This window comes from Hyperolius riggenbachi, chromosome 12 (genome assembly GCF_040937935.1).
Source record: "Hyperolius riggenbachi isolate aHypRig1 chromosome 12, aHypRig1.pri, whole genome shotgun sequence".
Lineage (NCBI taxonomy): Eukaryota > Metazoa > Chordata > Amphibia > Anura > Hyperoliidae > Hyperolius > Hyperolius riggenbachi.
In genome coordinates this window covers 202,931,795-202,944,626 of record NC_090657.1, presented here as the reverse complement: position 1 = coordinate 202,944,626, position 12,832 = coordinate 202,931,795, and the positions used below count along the sequence as shown (strand labels likewise).

The following is a 12,832-nucleotide window of genomic DNA, read 5'->3' as shown; positions in this document are numbered from 1 at the left end:
TGAGAGCAGTCAAATTCTGGCATAGATTGTAACGTCCCTGCTGCATGCAAATCTTCCTAACTTTGCTAGAGTTGAGGTATAAACTTATGCCAAGGTAGAGGACTCCTTTAATTAACTGTAGCCATTTTTTTTCTTTTCCAGGCTGCAGAGATGCCAAGATGCATTGTGCAGGGGTGCCCGCATTACTCTGGGAGGAAAAACAGCACCCCCGGGATCTCCTTTTTCATGTTTCCCAAAAACCTCAGCACCATAAAGAAATGGCTGCTGCACATCAATCCGAACTTTGGCGACCTGGACATGTTTGCTCAGGTTGTCTTGGAGGGGAAAGCAGGTGCCATCCGCATTTGCTCAGCACACTTTACCTCTGAGTGCTATCACTTTGATGGATCCCAGAAGATGCTGCTGGATAATGCTGTGCCAACCATTTTTCCATCAAAGGAGGCGTCAACAATAAAGGTGGAAACCGCCATTCCTACGGTTAACTTTCCAAAAGAGGAAGAGACTGGGGTAAAGGTGCAGGGGACTATGTCGCCAGCGATGTTTCCAAAAGAGAAAAAATCATTAAAGGTAGAGGAAGCCGCGGTTCCTCCAAAGATCTTCCGAGGAAGGAAGAAACTGTTGGCAGACGAGAAGACCTCCACACCTCCAGTGTACTGGAATGTTCAACCCCTTGGAATTCCATCTCTTCCATTTATTCATGCCAGTTTGGGCAACCAACTGTGGACAAACAATGGTTTTCCCTTATCTAATTTAAGTCCTTGGTCTCCTAATGTGAAGTCCAGCAGAGGAGCCACTGTTGGAGAGGAGCACTGCCTAGACACTTTGGTCCCCCAGGCTAATGACAAGGCTTCAGCCACTACAGTAGATAGCCACGGAGAAAACTTAAGTAGCCCTAAAGTGAATTACAAGGTGGAAGACTTTCTAAGTGTGCAGGATGTGGAAATACCTGCTTTCGTTCCAGATGCCACATGTGAGTTGGAGATCACTTGTACTTCTAGTAGCCCTGCTGAGGTGCCGCCAGTTCAGATGGAAGATAAGGCAGTGCAATGGCCCGAATATGAAACCAGGGGCATGGCATGGAAAGTACTTCATGATCATTACTACAAAGTGCGAACAGTCTTTGACCGTTCCTCCTTGAAGTATGGAGTGGAAAGCTGCTATGAAGAGGTGGAGTCAGAGGGTGAATTGGTATGTGAGCCTTTCCTCAACTTTTTTAACTGCTGACCCTTCTTTTGGAATCTTTTGACTAGACAGGCTGTCAAGAGAACCCGTTGCAATGACTTAATTATGACAGCTAAGGCTCTTGTTAAGGACTGGAGGCCACCACTACCAACTCTTGGAGGTCATGTTAGTTGTGGGCAGAGGATTGTAGCATGCAGAACAATGAGGTGGCAGCCCTCAAAAACAAGCTCTTCTGGGAGTTGGAAATGGGAGCCTTCAAGAACCAGATGGGAGCCTTCACTGTAACAGGTAATAGCTGACCTGTCAGTGTTATTTTTAAAATTGGATTATACACCCAACATTAACATTTCAGTAATTACTCTTAGTTATATTACACAAAAGAATATTTCAAAGCATTCCCAAGTACTATCTGTGTGTAAAAATCATTTATTTTCACTGCAGAGAGCAGTGGAGGCTTGCTCATCTCTTCTCATTGGCAAAGGCAAGAATCTCCCTGTGCTTTTGTCTTCACTCTGCCTCTGTCCTTGTTTGCTGAAGTGACTCAGCTTTTGCCAGGGCAATATGTCTATTAAGCAGAGGATGAGATAGGGCAGAGTGAAGTCACAAACACAGGAAGATTCTTGGTCTTGCTGATGACTAGAGATAAGCAAGCTTCTCCTCTCTGCAGTAAAAATAAACTATTTTATGCACATACTTGGGAATGCTTTCAAATATTCTTTTATGTAACTAAGAGTAGTTACCAGAAATTTTAGTTTTGGGAGTAAATCCCACTTTAAAGGTGAGAGGGATAGGGAGGTTGCCATATTTATTTCCTTTTAAACAATACCAGTTGCCTGGCAGTCCTCCTGATCCTGTGTCTCTATTACCTTTAGCCCTAGACTCTGAACAATCATGCAGCAGATCAGGTTCTCTGACTTAACTGACTGAAAGGTTTTATTGTTTTAGCCATATGCTTGTTCCAGGGTTTTGACTCAGACTCTACTTATGTCAGAAAATCGATGGGGCTGCCAGGCAGCTGGCATTATTTAGAAGGACATAAATATGGCAGTCTCCATATCCCTCTCACCTTGGGTTCCCAGTTGAAGCTTGATGACCTTAAAATAAAGGTGGCCATACACTCGTTAGATTAGCAGCAGATAGATCATCAGATAGATTTTCTGATCTATCTGATGTGTTTAGGAACATTTTTTACTAGGAACAGATTTCCATTAGATTTCAGTATGAAATCTATTGAAAATCGATCTGATGGTATTTTTTTGCCATCAGATTTCCATTAGGTCCAATGCAAATTGATAAGCCATCTCATCAGATCGACCTAGATTTTCCAGCATGTCAGATCGATTGAAATCGGTCGCAAATCGATCAATAGGGCAATCGATTTGCGATCGATCAATTTCGATCGATTGGCCACTAATCGGCTGAGTGTATGGACCTCTTTAGTCTCTGCACTCTCTTCCCTAGAAAATCCTAGATAACACTGTTTAGTTATCTCTGCGCTGATCAAAAGTGGTTAACCACTGAAGGACCGGGGCTGCTTTAACAGATCTGTGCTGCGTGGGCTCTTCAGCCCACAACACAGATCAAGAATGAGGCAGGGCGATCAGACTTCCCCCCCTTTTTCCCCACTAGGGGGATGTCCTGCTGGGGGGGTCTGATCGCCGCCGCTCTGTGTGGCCGAGCGAGGAGGGGGGGGGGGGGGGCGGCTCCTCAAATCCCTCCGTCTCCCTCCCTACCTCTCGCTCTGGCTGTGGGCGGCACAGGACGGAGATCCGTCCTGTACCGCCTCTAATAGGCTTTAGCCTATCAGACGGCGGCGATCCCCGGCCAATAAGAGCAGCGCCGTATGATGTAAACGTGTTTACATTTCGCTTGCGAGCCGCGATCGACGGCTCGCAGTCTTTTCACGGAGACACCCTCCGTGAACTGACATGGAAAGGCCGCTCGTACGAGCGGCCGTTTCCATGTAATACCACTTACGACCTGCCGACGCCTGTCGGCGTTAGGCGGTCGTTAAATGGTTAAACAGAAGATGGAAAATGATCTTCCCCGTGTGTTTACATTTAGCCTGTGAGCCGCGATCGGAGGCTCGCAGGGTGTTCACGAAGACACCCTCCGTGAACGGCCATTTCCATGGAAATCCACAAACGACCAGCCGCCGCCTATCGGCGTTAGCTGGTCAACCACTTGAGGACCCAGCCTTTACCCCCCCCTTAAGGACCAGCGTGGTTTTTTATGATCTGTGCTGGGTGGGCTCTGCAGCCCCCAGCACAGATCAGGTTGCAGGAAGAGCGATCAGATCACCCCCCTTTTTTCCCCCCTATGGGGATGATGTGCAGGGGGGGGGGTCTGATCGCTCCTGCCTGCCTGGGTGTTGCGGGGGGGGGGGGGGGGGGGCACCTCCGCGGCAAAATTCCCCTCCTCCCTCTCCCCCCTGGTGATCGGGGCTGCACAGGACGCTATCCGCGGCCTTTCCTGATTAATTAGGGAGGCACCTGGCGACGCAAATGTGCGTCGCTGGGGTCCTCCAGCTATCACTTTGCCGCCGCACGGTATGAGTGTGCGGTCGGCAAGTGGTTAAGGTAAATTCCACTTCTGTTGAATAGAACTCAGTACTTTTAGCGGGGCTTTATATACAGCTAGGATTAAAGGAAAACTTTATTGAACCGCTTACGGACAGTGACGGTTAAGGTTCCCTTTAAAAGGCATTTTATTGATGAGATCTGAAAATATCACCTGGGATAAAACTTGGACTGGCATACCGTGGCCCTGATCCAATCGCCCTTTTCTCATACATTTCTCCTAGGCGATCATTTTTCATCTTATGTTTAAATAACTTTTCAGGACTCTGCAGTTGAAAAAGTAGGTGAAAAAGTACCGAGAAAATATTATGGGTATTTTTTGCTTGCTAGTGGCTTAAAGCACACCCGGGGTGAAAATAAAGTAATGAAATAAACATTTGTATCTATCCTCCTTCTGCTGAAAAGGACTTTTTAAGATATTCCACAGTTTTACTTTACATTTAAATCTACTTTCTAGGTTTTTATGGTTTTATTTTTATTTTTTGCTCCATGCCACATTCATTGAAGTATGCCAGAGCTAAAAATCGATTCACTATTGACCCTTTTTATCTCTTTCTTGCTCACAGAAGCCATTTTCTGCTAGGAAAGTGTTTTATAGTTGTAATTTCTTATCAGTGAGGGTCACACTGTAGTCGGACCCAGTCCTGACTCAGACAGGAACTGCTACTCATGTACCTGATGTTTAACTCTTTCAGGCAGAGAAAGAGAAAAAAAGGAACACAGTCTAGTAATTAGTGTGCTAGGCACTGTACATACGCATGTCTATCTTATGATGTCACATGTCACCTCGGGTTAAATGTAGTCACTCCGTTACTAAGAAGTGGATTCCCAGAACATTTCTCATGAATTATCTCACCTTAAATGTTTTATTCACCTTATCTACATAATAAACACATTTTAAGTACCCAAGGATCATAAAAGTACTAAAATAATGCTAGAAATGGAATATCTATTTTAAGATAAATTGGATGAAGTTTTTTTTTTTTTTTTTTACAAAGCATAATTTTATTGAAATGTTTGCTGTGCTGGGCACTGTACATGTACATGTCTTTCTCATCATCTGGTATCTTTTAAAGGGCAGTTTATTGATCAGATGTGGAAATTCACCTAGGAGAAAAGTGAATTGGATCGGACCCTCTGTATAGTATGTTTACTATGTTCAATGGTATACTGATATATCATGCACTAGTTGTACTGTTATATTTTTTTTATAAACAAAGATTTAAAAAAAAAAAAAACTCGGACAAACCGTTACTTGGATCAGGCCCAATGCTTCATGAGAGAAGTTTTGTGCTGAATCCAGGGAGTGAACTCGTGGAGTTACTGTATGATAAGAAATGTCCACTCTAGTCACGTTAGGTCTGTTGTCAGACCATTTTTCTGAACGGCTGACTACAGACCAACTGTGCAGAATGGACCCATGCTTCCCTGTGGGCCTGTTAACAAGTGTTCATCTTCACGTTGTCTGGGATTATCTGTTGTGTGGGCCATCTTATGGTAGCATTGCATTGCCATTCATGCTGCAGGGTGGGCCACATCTACTCCCAAGAGCAATGGGCATGGCATGAGACCTCCAGAGAGGTACAGTGTATTTGTGCTATATGGCTATGTTACCACTCTGGCAATTGTTATTCGAGGCCTATAGTAGCTGCAGGTCCATTGCTGACCTGGCTTCTCCTCTGATTGCCCAGTCTCGCCTTCATCCTGTCTTCTTTCTTCAGTTGGCCACTCTGCAGTATGTGACCAGCGTGCTGCTGAGGAATAAGAACAGAGACATAAGGACAGCAAAGATCCTGAATCAGACCCTGGAGATCATTGCTCTGGTGACTGGAGAGGTGAGACCCCCCAAACTTATAATGAAGCATATCACACACTATAGCTTGGCTAAAAGCTCCGCTTTAAACTGTGAAGTTTTTTTTTTTTTTTTCATTTTTGGTGTATTTTGTCCTAATTTACTGGTCATTCATTTATTTATCAGTTTTACCATCTCATACACAGCTTCACGTCACCCTCTGTCCTATCCCTTAAAGTGATATTTATTCCCTTTTAAGCAATACCAGTTGCCTGGCTTTCCTGCTGATCCTCTGCCTCTAATACTATTAGCCACAAATCCTGAACAAGCATAGGCCCTGAACAGGTGTTTCTGACATTGTCAGAGCTGACAAGATTAGCTGCATGCTTGTTTCTGGTGTTATTCAGACACTACTGCAACCAAATAGACCAGCAGGGCTGCCAGGCAACTGGTATTGCATAAAAGGAAACAAATATGGCTGCCTCCATATCTATTATATTAAACCTTCAGACTGTAAAGCCGATTGTCCGGGGCTCTCTTTGCCCTTCTGTCTCAATGCTATGTATTATGTACACATATCCTCCATCCTTGTGTAAAAATCTGTATTTGATTTATTGATTGCATCAAGTAAAGCTCCAAAAATCTAAACTTATCTGTAATGTTTTATTTTTCTACTTTCGAATATTTTTCCGTTTTTATAATTCTAGTTCCAACAGCACCGGAGCTCCCAGGTAGTGACCATCGTCGTGGCCAGCAACGCTAGGCTGTTTCTTACCAAAAGTGGTTTTCTGATTGCCAGACAATTAAATCCTTTGGGCTATTTCCCACCCAAGAAAATAGTTTTTATCAAAATGTTTTATGTGCCCTATGCCCTTGCATTTATACTTTACCTGACCAGAGAGATCTATATTACTCTAATCCACCCATTATCACTACATGCATGGGCACCTTTACTTCCAATTGTTTATTTATTGTAACCTGGCAACCATTAAACCAATAGACCAGTAAGGTTTTTAAATGAGGAGCAAGGACAATGCCATGTAGTGGCTAAATACATTATTAAGGAAGCTATCCACTTTAATGTCATGGCCTTTTTCCACTACGCAGCTGAATCGCAAAATCGCAAATCACTAGTGATTTTAAATCACTACGGTTGCTACTTTGGAGTTGATTCATAAAAGGCTTTGCAGTTAAAGGGATACTGTAGGGGGGGCCGCAGACATCCTGTGCCCGCGTAGCCGCTCACCGATGCTCCGGCCCCGTCTCCGGTTCACTTCTGGAATTTCAGACTTTAAAGTCTGAAAACCACTGCGCCTCCGTTGCCGTGTCCTCGCTTCCCCTGATGTCACCAGAAGCGCACGGCGCAGGCACAGACCATACTGGGCCTGTCCAGTACGCTCCAGGTGACATCAGCAATATTGAGTACACGGCAACGCAGGCACAGTGGTTTTCAGACTTTAAAGTCTGAAATTCCAGAAGTGAACCGGAGGCGGGGCCGGAGCATCGGTGAGTGGCTGTGCGGGCACAGGATGTCTGAGGGGGACCATTAGAAGCCCCGGGTAAGTTTAACTCATTTTCCCCCGACCCCCCCTACAGTATCCCTATAAAAAAAAAACTCTTGTCGGGAAAATACCGCATTCGGTATTTTAGACTTCTGTGTGCTAATTCATAAAAATCTTCACAGGTGCTGTAGAAATGTGGTGTTTTACCGAACTAAAGTGTCAGTAATGAGATAAGCAGCTTGCTGAGTTAATACACTAATGAGTAACTGGCTGAGTTTATACATTTGTGCAGAGACAGACAGCATTACAATAAGAGGCATCCCCAACTTCCCTTTAGATGTGCATTTTTATGTTATACTGCCTCTGTTTGCCCTGCATCTACGCTGAATCTGTCTATTAGTCTTTCTAAATCTATTTAATTGCCACAGCTTAGAAGAACTTCAAGAAATTTTACACATGCAGGCTTTCTGATGTGAAATACACATCTGAAAACAGGTACCCAAGAGGTTAAAAACACAGCCTAAGGTATTCACAGGAAGCGTTGTTTGTTCTGCTTTCGCTGCTGCTGCTTGGGAGATCTGTCCCCATTAACTTTGCTCTTATCGCTCCCTTATCACCTCTTCAAAGCAGGCAGTATTCTCTGTGCCATTACCGCCTGCTCTAATCTTTATGAATTGATATTTACTGACATGTGTTGAGATAATTACCGCACAAAATGCGGTGATTTCCGCGTTGATCGCTCTTACACCGCCTTCCTCCACCTCCTCGTTTGCCCGGTAGAAGCTCCATTAGCTTGGCCATTTGGGGCTAGTCAGTGCAGGCACAGTAAGCCTGTGCGCACACAACCATCTCACTCCTGCGACTGGGAGCATTTTGAGCATGTACAGTAGTACCGCGCAGCACGGCGGGACCCTCTGCCAAGCCGCACATGCGCAGTACGCCCCAACTGGGCAAGCTAACGGAGCTTTTACCATGCAAACGAGGAGAAGGAGGGCGTGGGTGCGATCAGTGATGGGGGGCCCTTTAGGAAACTCTAGGTATGTATAAAACTTTTATATCCTTAGATCTCAGGTTTCCTTTGAATAGGGAGGCGCGCCTTTAGACTGAGTGGAAGTGGGGGAAATTAGCAGACAGCTGTAGATTACCGAAGATAAGAATATATGAATCGGTGCAGGAGGTTTTTTTTGTTGTTGTTGTTTTTTTTTTTTTTTTTTTTTTTTTTTTTTAAACAAATGTTATATGCATTACCCACTTAAAATAGTAGTTAAGATTACATATAGAAAGCAATAGCTAATCTTGATCTCTAAAAAATGATTTGGGAAGACAATGTGAAGTATCACTCAGTGGGAAGTCCATGTACTCAATACATCAGCCTTGTAGAAGCACTGGCTGGAGAAGTGAATGCTGGGGGAGTGGTAAGGAGGATTTGCAGCCATGATACATGTATCTTGTTCATGAACCAGCCACGGTGCTTGTTCTGTGTCCGATCATGCTGCCCTAAGATTTACACTGCCCTGCACATGCAGTATGATCCTGTGCTGCCACATTTCTTATTCTATTTTGCTGTGGGTGATATTTCCGCAGTTATACCTCCTATACAACCCCTCCAAACCCCTCCCCCTGCTTTCCGGCCTGCATATGTGCCAAAGTGCACCCCCCCACCCCACCCGGAGCCCCACTGCGTCAGTAACGTAAGTCAATGGGGACACAGGCAGTGTGCACGCTGGGAGTATGCTACTAACCAGGGGGCGGGCCTATGCATATGACCCTGTCGCCACACCCTGGAGTAGGGTCATATGAAGTGTAAAACCAACCTTATGGTAATGGTGAAGTCCAGTTTTTGACATTACCACTGTAGCCCCAGTACACATTGGCCTGCTGTTACCTGCCAGTGAACTCTGTTTAGAATCTTGCAGGGACTCGTGGCTCACTTGATGTTCTGTCTGGTTCTTCTGCAGGAGTGGGTGATTGTGAAGAAGGACTCTATTCACAGGGGAATCCATGAGCTGACTGGAGAGGTGGGTGTAATAATATATGAACAAAAGTGCTTAATTTTTACAATAATTATTTATAAATGATTTAGTCAGTGTTTGCTCATTGTAAAATCTTTCCTCTCCCTGATTTACATTCTGACATTTATCACATGGTGACATTTTTACTGCTTGCAGGTGATGTCACTGGAAGGAGTTGCTGCTTGCTTTTTTGGCGGTTGGAAACAGCTGTTATTTCCCACAATGTAACAAGGCTCCCACAGTGTGATGTCAGGACCATGGTCCTGACATCACACTGTGGGAGGGGTTTCACTGCAATATCTGTCATACAGAGCCCCCTGATAATCCGTTTGAGAAAAGGTAAAGATTTCTCGTGGGAAAGGGGGTATCAGCTACTGATTGAGATGAAGTTCAATCCTTGGTCACGGTTTCTCTTTAAAGGACCTTTATCGACTAAAGCATTTTTTTAATACTGTATGTAAGGGCACACATTACCACAACTACTAGGAGCAGTTTATTTCATTACACAGCTCTGCCTCTCTGCTGTAAAATCTGCTGAGCGGATCCTTCAGAAACAGCCTTATCAGTCCGCCGACAGCGTGTACACATGCGCATACTGCCGGCTAAAGACCGCCCAGCGGGAGGGTCCGGCGGACCCGTCGTTGCATTTAGTAGTTCGTGTGTACGCACCTTAACTGTTGGATTGACTTCTTATCAGCTCTACTTGATGCACACCGTGCAGTATTATTATTATTTATTGTATTTATAAAGCGCCAACATATTACGCAGCGCTGCACAATAGATAAATGGGTTAACATACAGGTAGAACATACGGAAACTCACAACAAAACAAGATCATGCAAATTATTTGATAACAATACAGTGTCATAGGTCAAAATAGACTGTTCGAGTCTACAAGAGGGGTGGTTGTGAGTAAGATTGCATAATCAAGCTGGATACATTAGGGAGGAGGGCCCTGCCAGAGGTTTACAATCTAAAGGGTGGGGTGGAGACAATAGGTGCGTCTTTTGAGAGGGGGTCTAACAGAACATATTATGGTGCTGGTGTAGGGGGGTATGCGAGGGTGAAGAGGTGAGTCTTGAGAGCTTGTTTGAAGGTATTAAAGGAGGGGGCGAGTCTGACGGCTGGTGGGAGAGAGTTCCAGAGAGTAGGGGCAGCCCTGGTGAAGTCTTGCAATCGTGCGTGTGACTGAGTTATGCGTGGTGCGACTAGGCGCAGGTCATTGGAGGATCGGAGGGGGCGGGCTGGTATGCGCCTGTGGACCAGATCAGAGATGTAGGTCGGACAGGTCTTGTGCACTGATTTGTAGGCCAAGCACAGGATTTTGAAATTGATCCTAAAGCTGATGGGGAGCCAGTGTAGTGCTTTATAGAGCGGAGTTGTAGAGGCGCTGCGGTGAGAAGAATGTATCAGTCTGGCTGCCGCATTCATTACCAATTTAAGTGGGTCAGTACGGTTAGAGGGGAGGCCAGATAAAAGAGAATTGCAGTAGTCTAGGCGGGAGATGACAAGGGCGTGGATAAGGAGTTTAGTGGTGTCAGGGGACAGGTAGGAGCGGATCTTGGAGATGTTGCGGAGGTGGAAGTTGCAGGATCTGGCAATACCTTGGATGTGGGCTGTAAAGGAAAGTCCAGAGTCCAGAGTAACGCCTAGACAGCGGGCTTGGGAAGTAGGGTGGATAGTAGTATTTTCAATAGTGACGTGCAGATCTGGGAGGGGTGCAGCTGTGCGGGGTGGGAATATTAGAAGCTCAGTCTTGTCCAAATTAAGCTTCAGGTACCTGGCAGCCATCCAGGAGGAAATTGATGTGAGGCAGGCAGAGACTTTGTCCATGGTAGAGGAGGAGAGATCTGGGGTGTGGAGATATATCTGGGTGTCGTCGGCATACAGGTAATAATTGAAACCCATGGAGGAGATGATTTTGCCAATTGAGGCAGTATAGAGTGAGAACAGTAGTGGTCCTAGGACGGAACCTTGAGGAACACCAACTGAGAGGGGTGTAGGAGTGGATGAGGAGCCATTGAAAAATGTTGTGAAGGAGCGGTTGGAGAGGTAGGAGGAGATCCAGGCTAAGGCTAGGTCCTGAATACCCATTAGCTGCAGGGAGTGGAGGAGGAGGGCGTGGTCGACAGTGTCAAATGCCGAGGAGAGGTCCTGGAGGAGCAGGATGGAGTATTTACCTTCGGCTTTGGCAAGGGCAAGGTCGTTTACTACTTTGGTGAGGGCTGTTTCTGTAGAATGGGCTGCAGGGGATCGCGTAGGGGGTTGGAGTTAAGGAAGTTGGTCAGGCGTTGGTGGGCCAGGCGTTCAAGAATTTTTGAGGCAAAAGGTAGGAGAGAGATTGGGCGGTAGTTGGATGGCAGAGCAGGGTCAAGTGAAGATTTTTTTAGCAGGGGAAGCACAGTGGCCTGGTTGAATATGGAGGGGAAGATGCCGGTGGAGAAGGAGAGGTTAAACAGATGAGTGAGGACAGGGGCCAGATCAGAAAAATGTGGGCGCAGAGAATCAGATGGGACCGGATCTAGGAGGCAGGAAGTGGCAGGTGAAGTTGCCAGCAGCTGGTTGACTTCCTCCACCGTGACAGGATTGAAGGAGGTAAGGGAGGAGAAAGAGGCAGGAGTCGGATGTGGTGGGGAGGCGGGGGCGATAGAGTGGAGGAGAGAAATATCCCTCCGGATGGTTGTAATTTTGTTGATAAAGTAGTTTGATAGGTCAGTGGCTGAGAGGGTGGAGGTTGGGGGGGGAGGTGTGGGGTTAAGTAGGGCATTGAAGGTGGCAAAAAGATGACATATCTGTTTACTATCAGCGAAGGCAGTATGGTACATCTGCAACTTGGTCTTGTATCCCAGGAAATCATTGTTGTGGTGGGATTTCCTCCATTTGCGTTCTGCAGCTCGTGTCTCATTTTGTAGTTTTTTTGTGAGGGCAGTGTGCCAAGGTTGGGGCGACTGTTGGTACGAAAGGTCAGGGGAGCAGCATGGCCTAAGGCTGCGGAGAGGTTACTGTTGTATTGAGCTGCCGCTTCGTTGGGGCAAGTTAGGCTGGTGAAAGAGGAGGAGAGAGAGTGGAGGGGTGTGGCTAGTACATTGGGGTCAAGGTTGCGCAGATCTCTCTGCCAACGTCCAGTTTGGGGAGGGGGACAGGGGGTGCTGGATGGAGTGAGGGTGAAGGTGATGAGGTGGTGGTCGGAGATGGGGAATGGTGTAATGTCCAGGTTGGTAAGTGTGATGGCTTTGGAGAAAATTAGGTCCAAAGTATTACCAGCACTGTGGGTTGTGGCGTTAGTATGCTGAGTGAGGCCAAGGGAGTTGGTGAGCGAGAGAAGCTGAGTGGCAGCAGAGGTGGTAGGCTCATCAATTGGAATGTTAAAGTCTCCGAGGATGATTGTTGGTAGGTCGGAGGACAGGATGTGTGGGAGCCAGGAGGCAAGGTTTTCTAGGAAGTGCGATATTGTACTGGAGGGGAGGCGGTATAGGACTGCAATAATGGCTGGGAGGGGATGGTAGAGGCGGATAACATGGGCCTCAAAGGAGGTAAAGTAAAGAGAAGGGGGAGGGGTCAGGACACGGAAGGTGCAGGATGGGGAGAGGAGTAGGCCCACCCCACGCTCTGCAAAAATTCACAGAATGCACCAGGGCTGTGAATACAAGTCTGCAGCGGGGAACAGCCGACGCTCTCTCCCGTCCGCCCGCGTGCGCACACCGCCGTTACCGCCGCTTAGAGGGGAAGTTAATGAATAGGACAGCAGCATAAATCTAAGTCTCC

At 46.3% G+C, this 12,832-nt stretch overlaps 1 protein-coding gene across 1 annotated transcript in view; it reads left to right on the top strand.

Annotated features, from left to right (window-relative positions):
* The window catches only part of LOC137541208 (uncharacterized), a 37,215-nt gene that overhangs the window by 14,802 nt on the left and 9,581 nt on the right, over positions 1 to 12,832 (top strand). The window contains exons 2-4 of the mRNA XM_068262388.1: positions 142 to 1,188; positions 5,483 to 5,596; positions 9,014 to 9,073. Of these exons, the coding sequence (XP_068118489.1) occupies positions 151 to 1,188; positions 5,483 to 5,596; positions 9,014 to 9,073 (1,212 nt within the window). The 5' untranslated portion in view covers positions 142 to 150. The remainder of the gene's footprint in view (positions 1 to 141; positions 1,189 to 5,482; positions 5,597 to 9,013; positions 9,074 to 12,832) is intronic.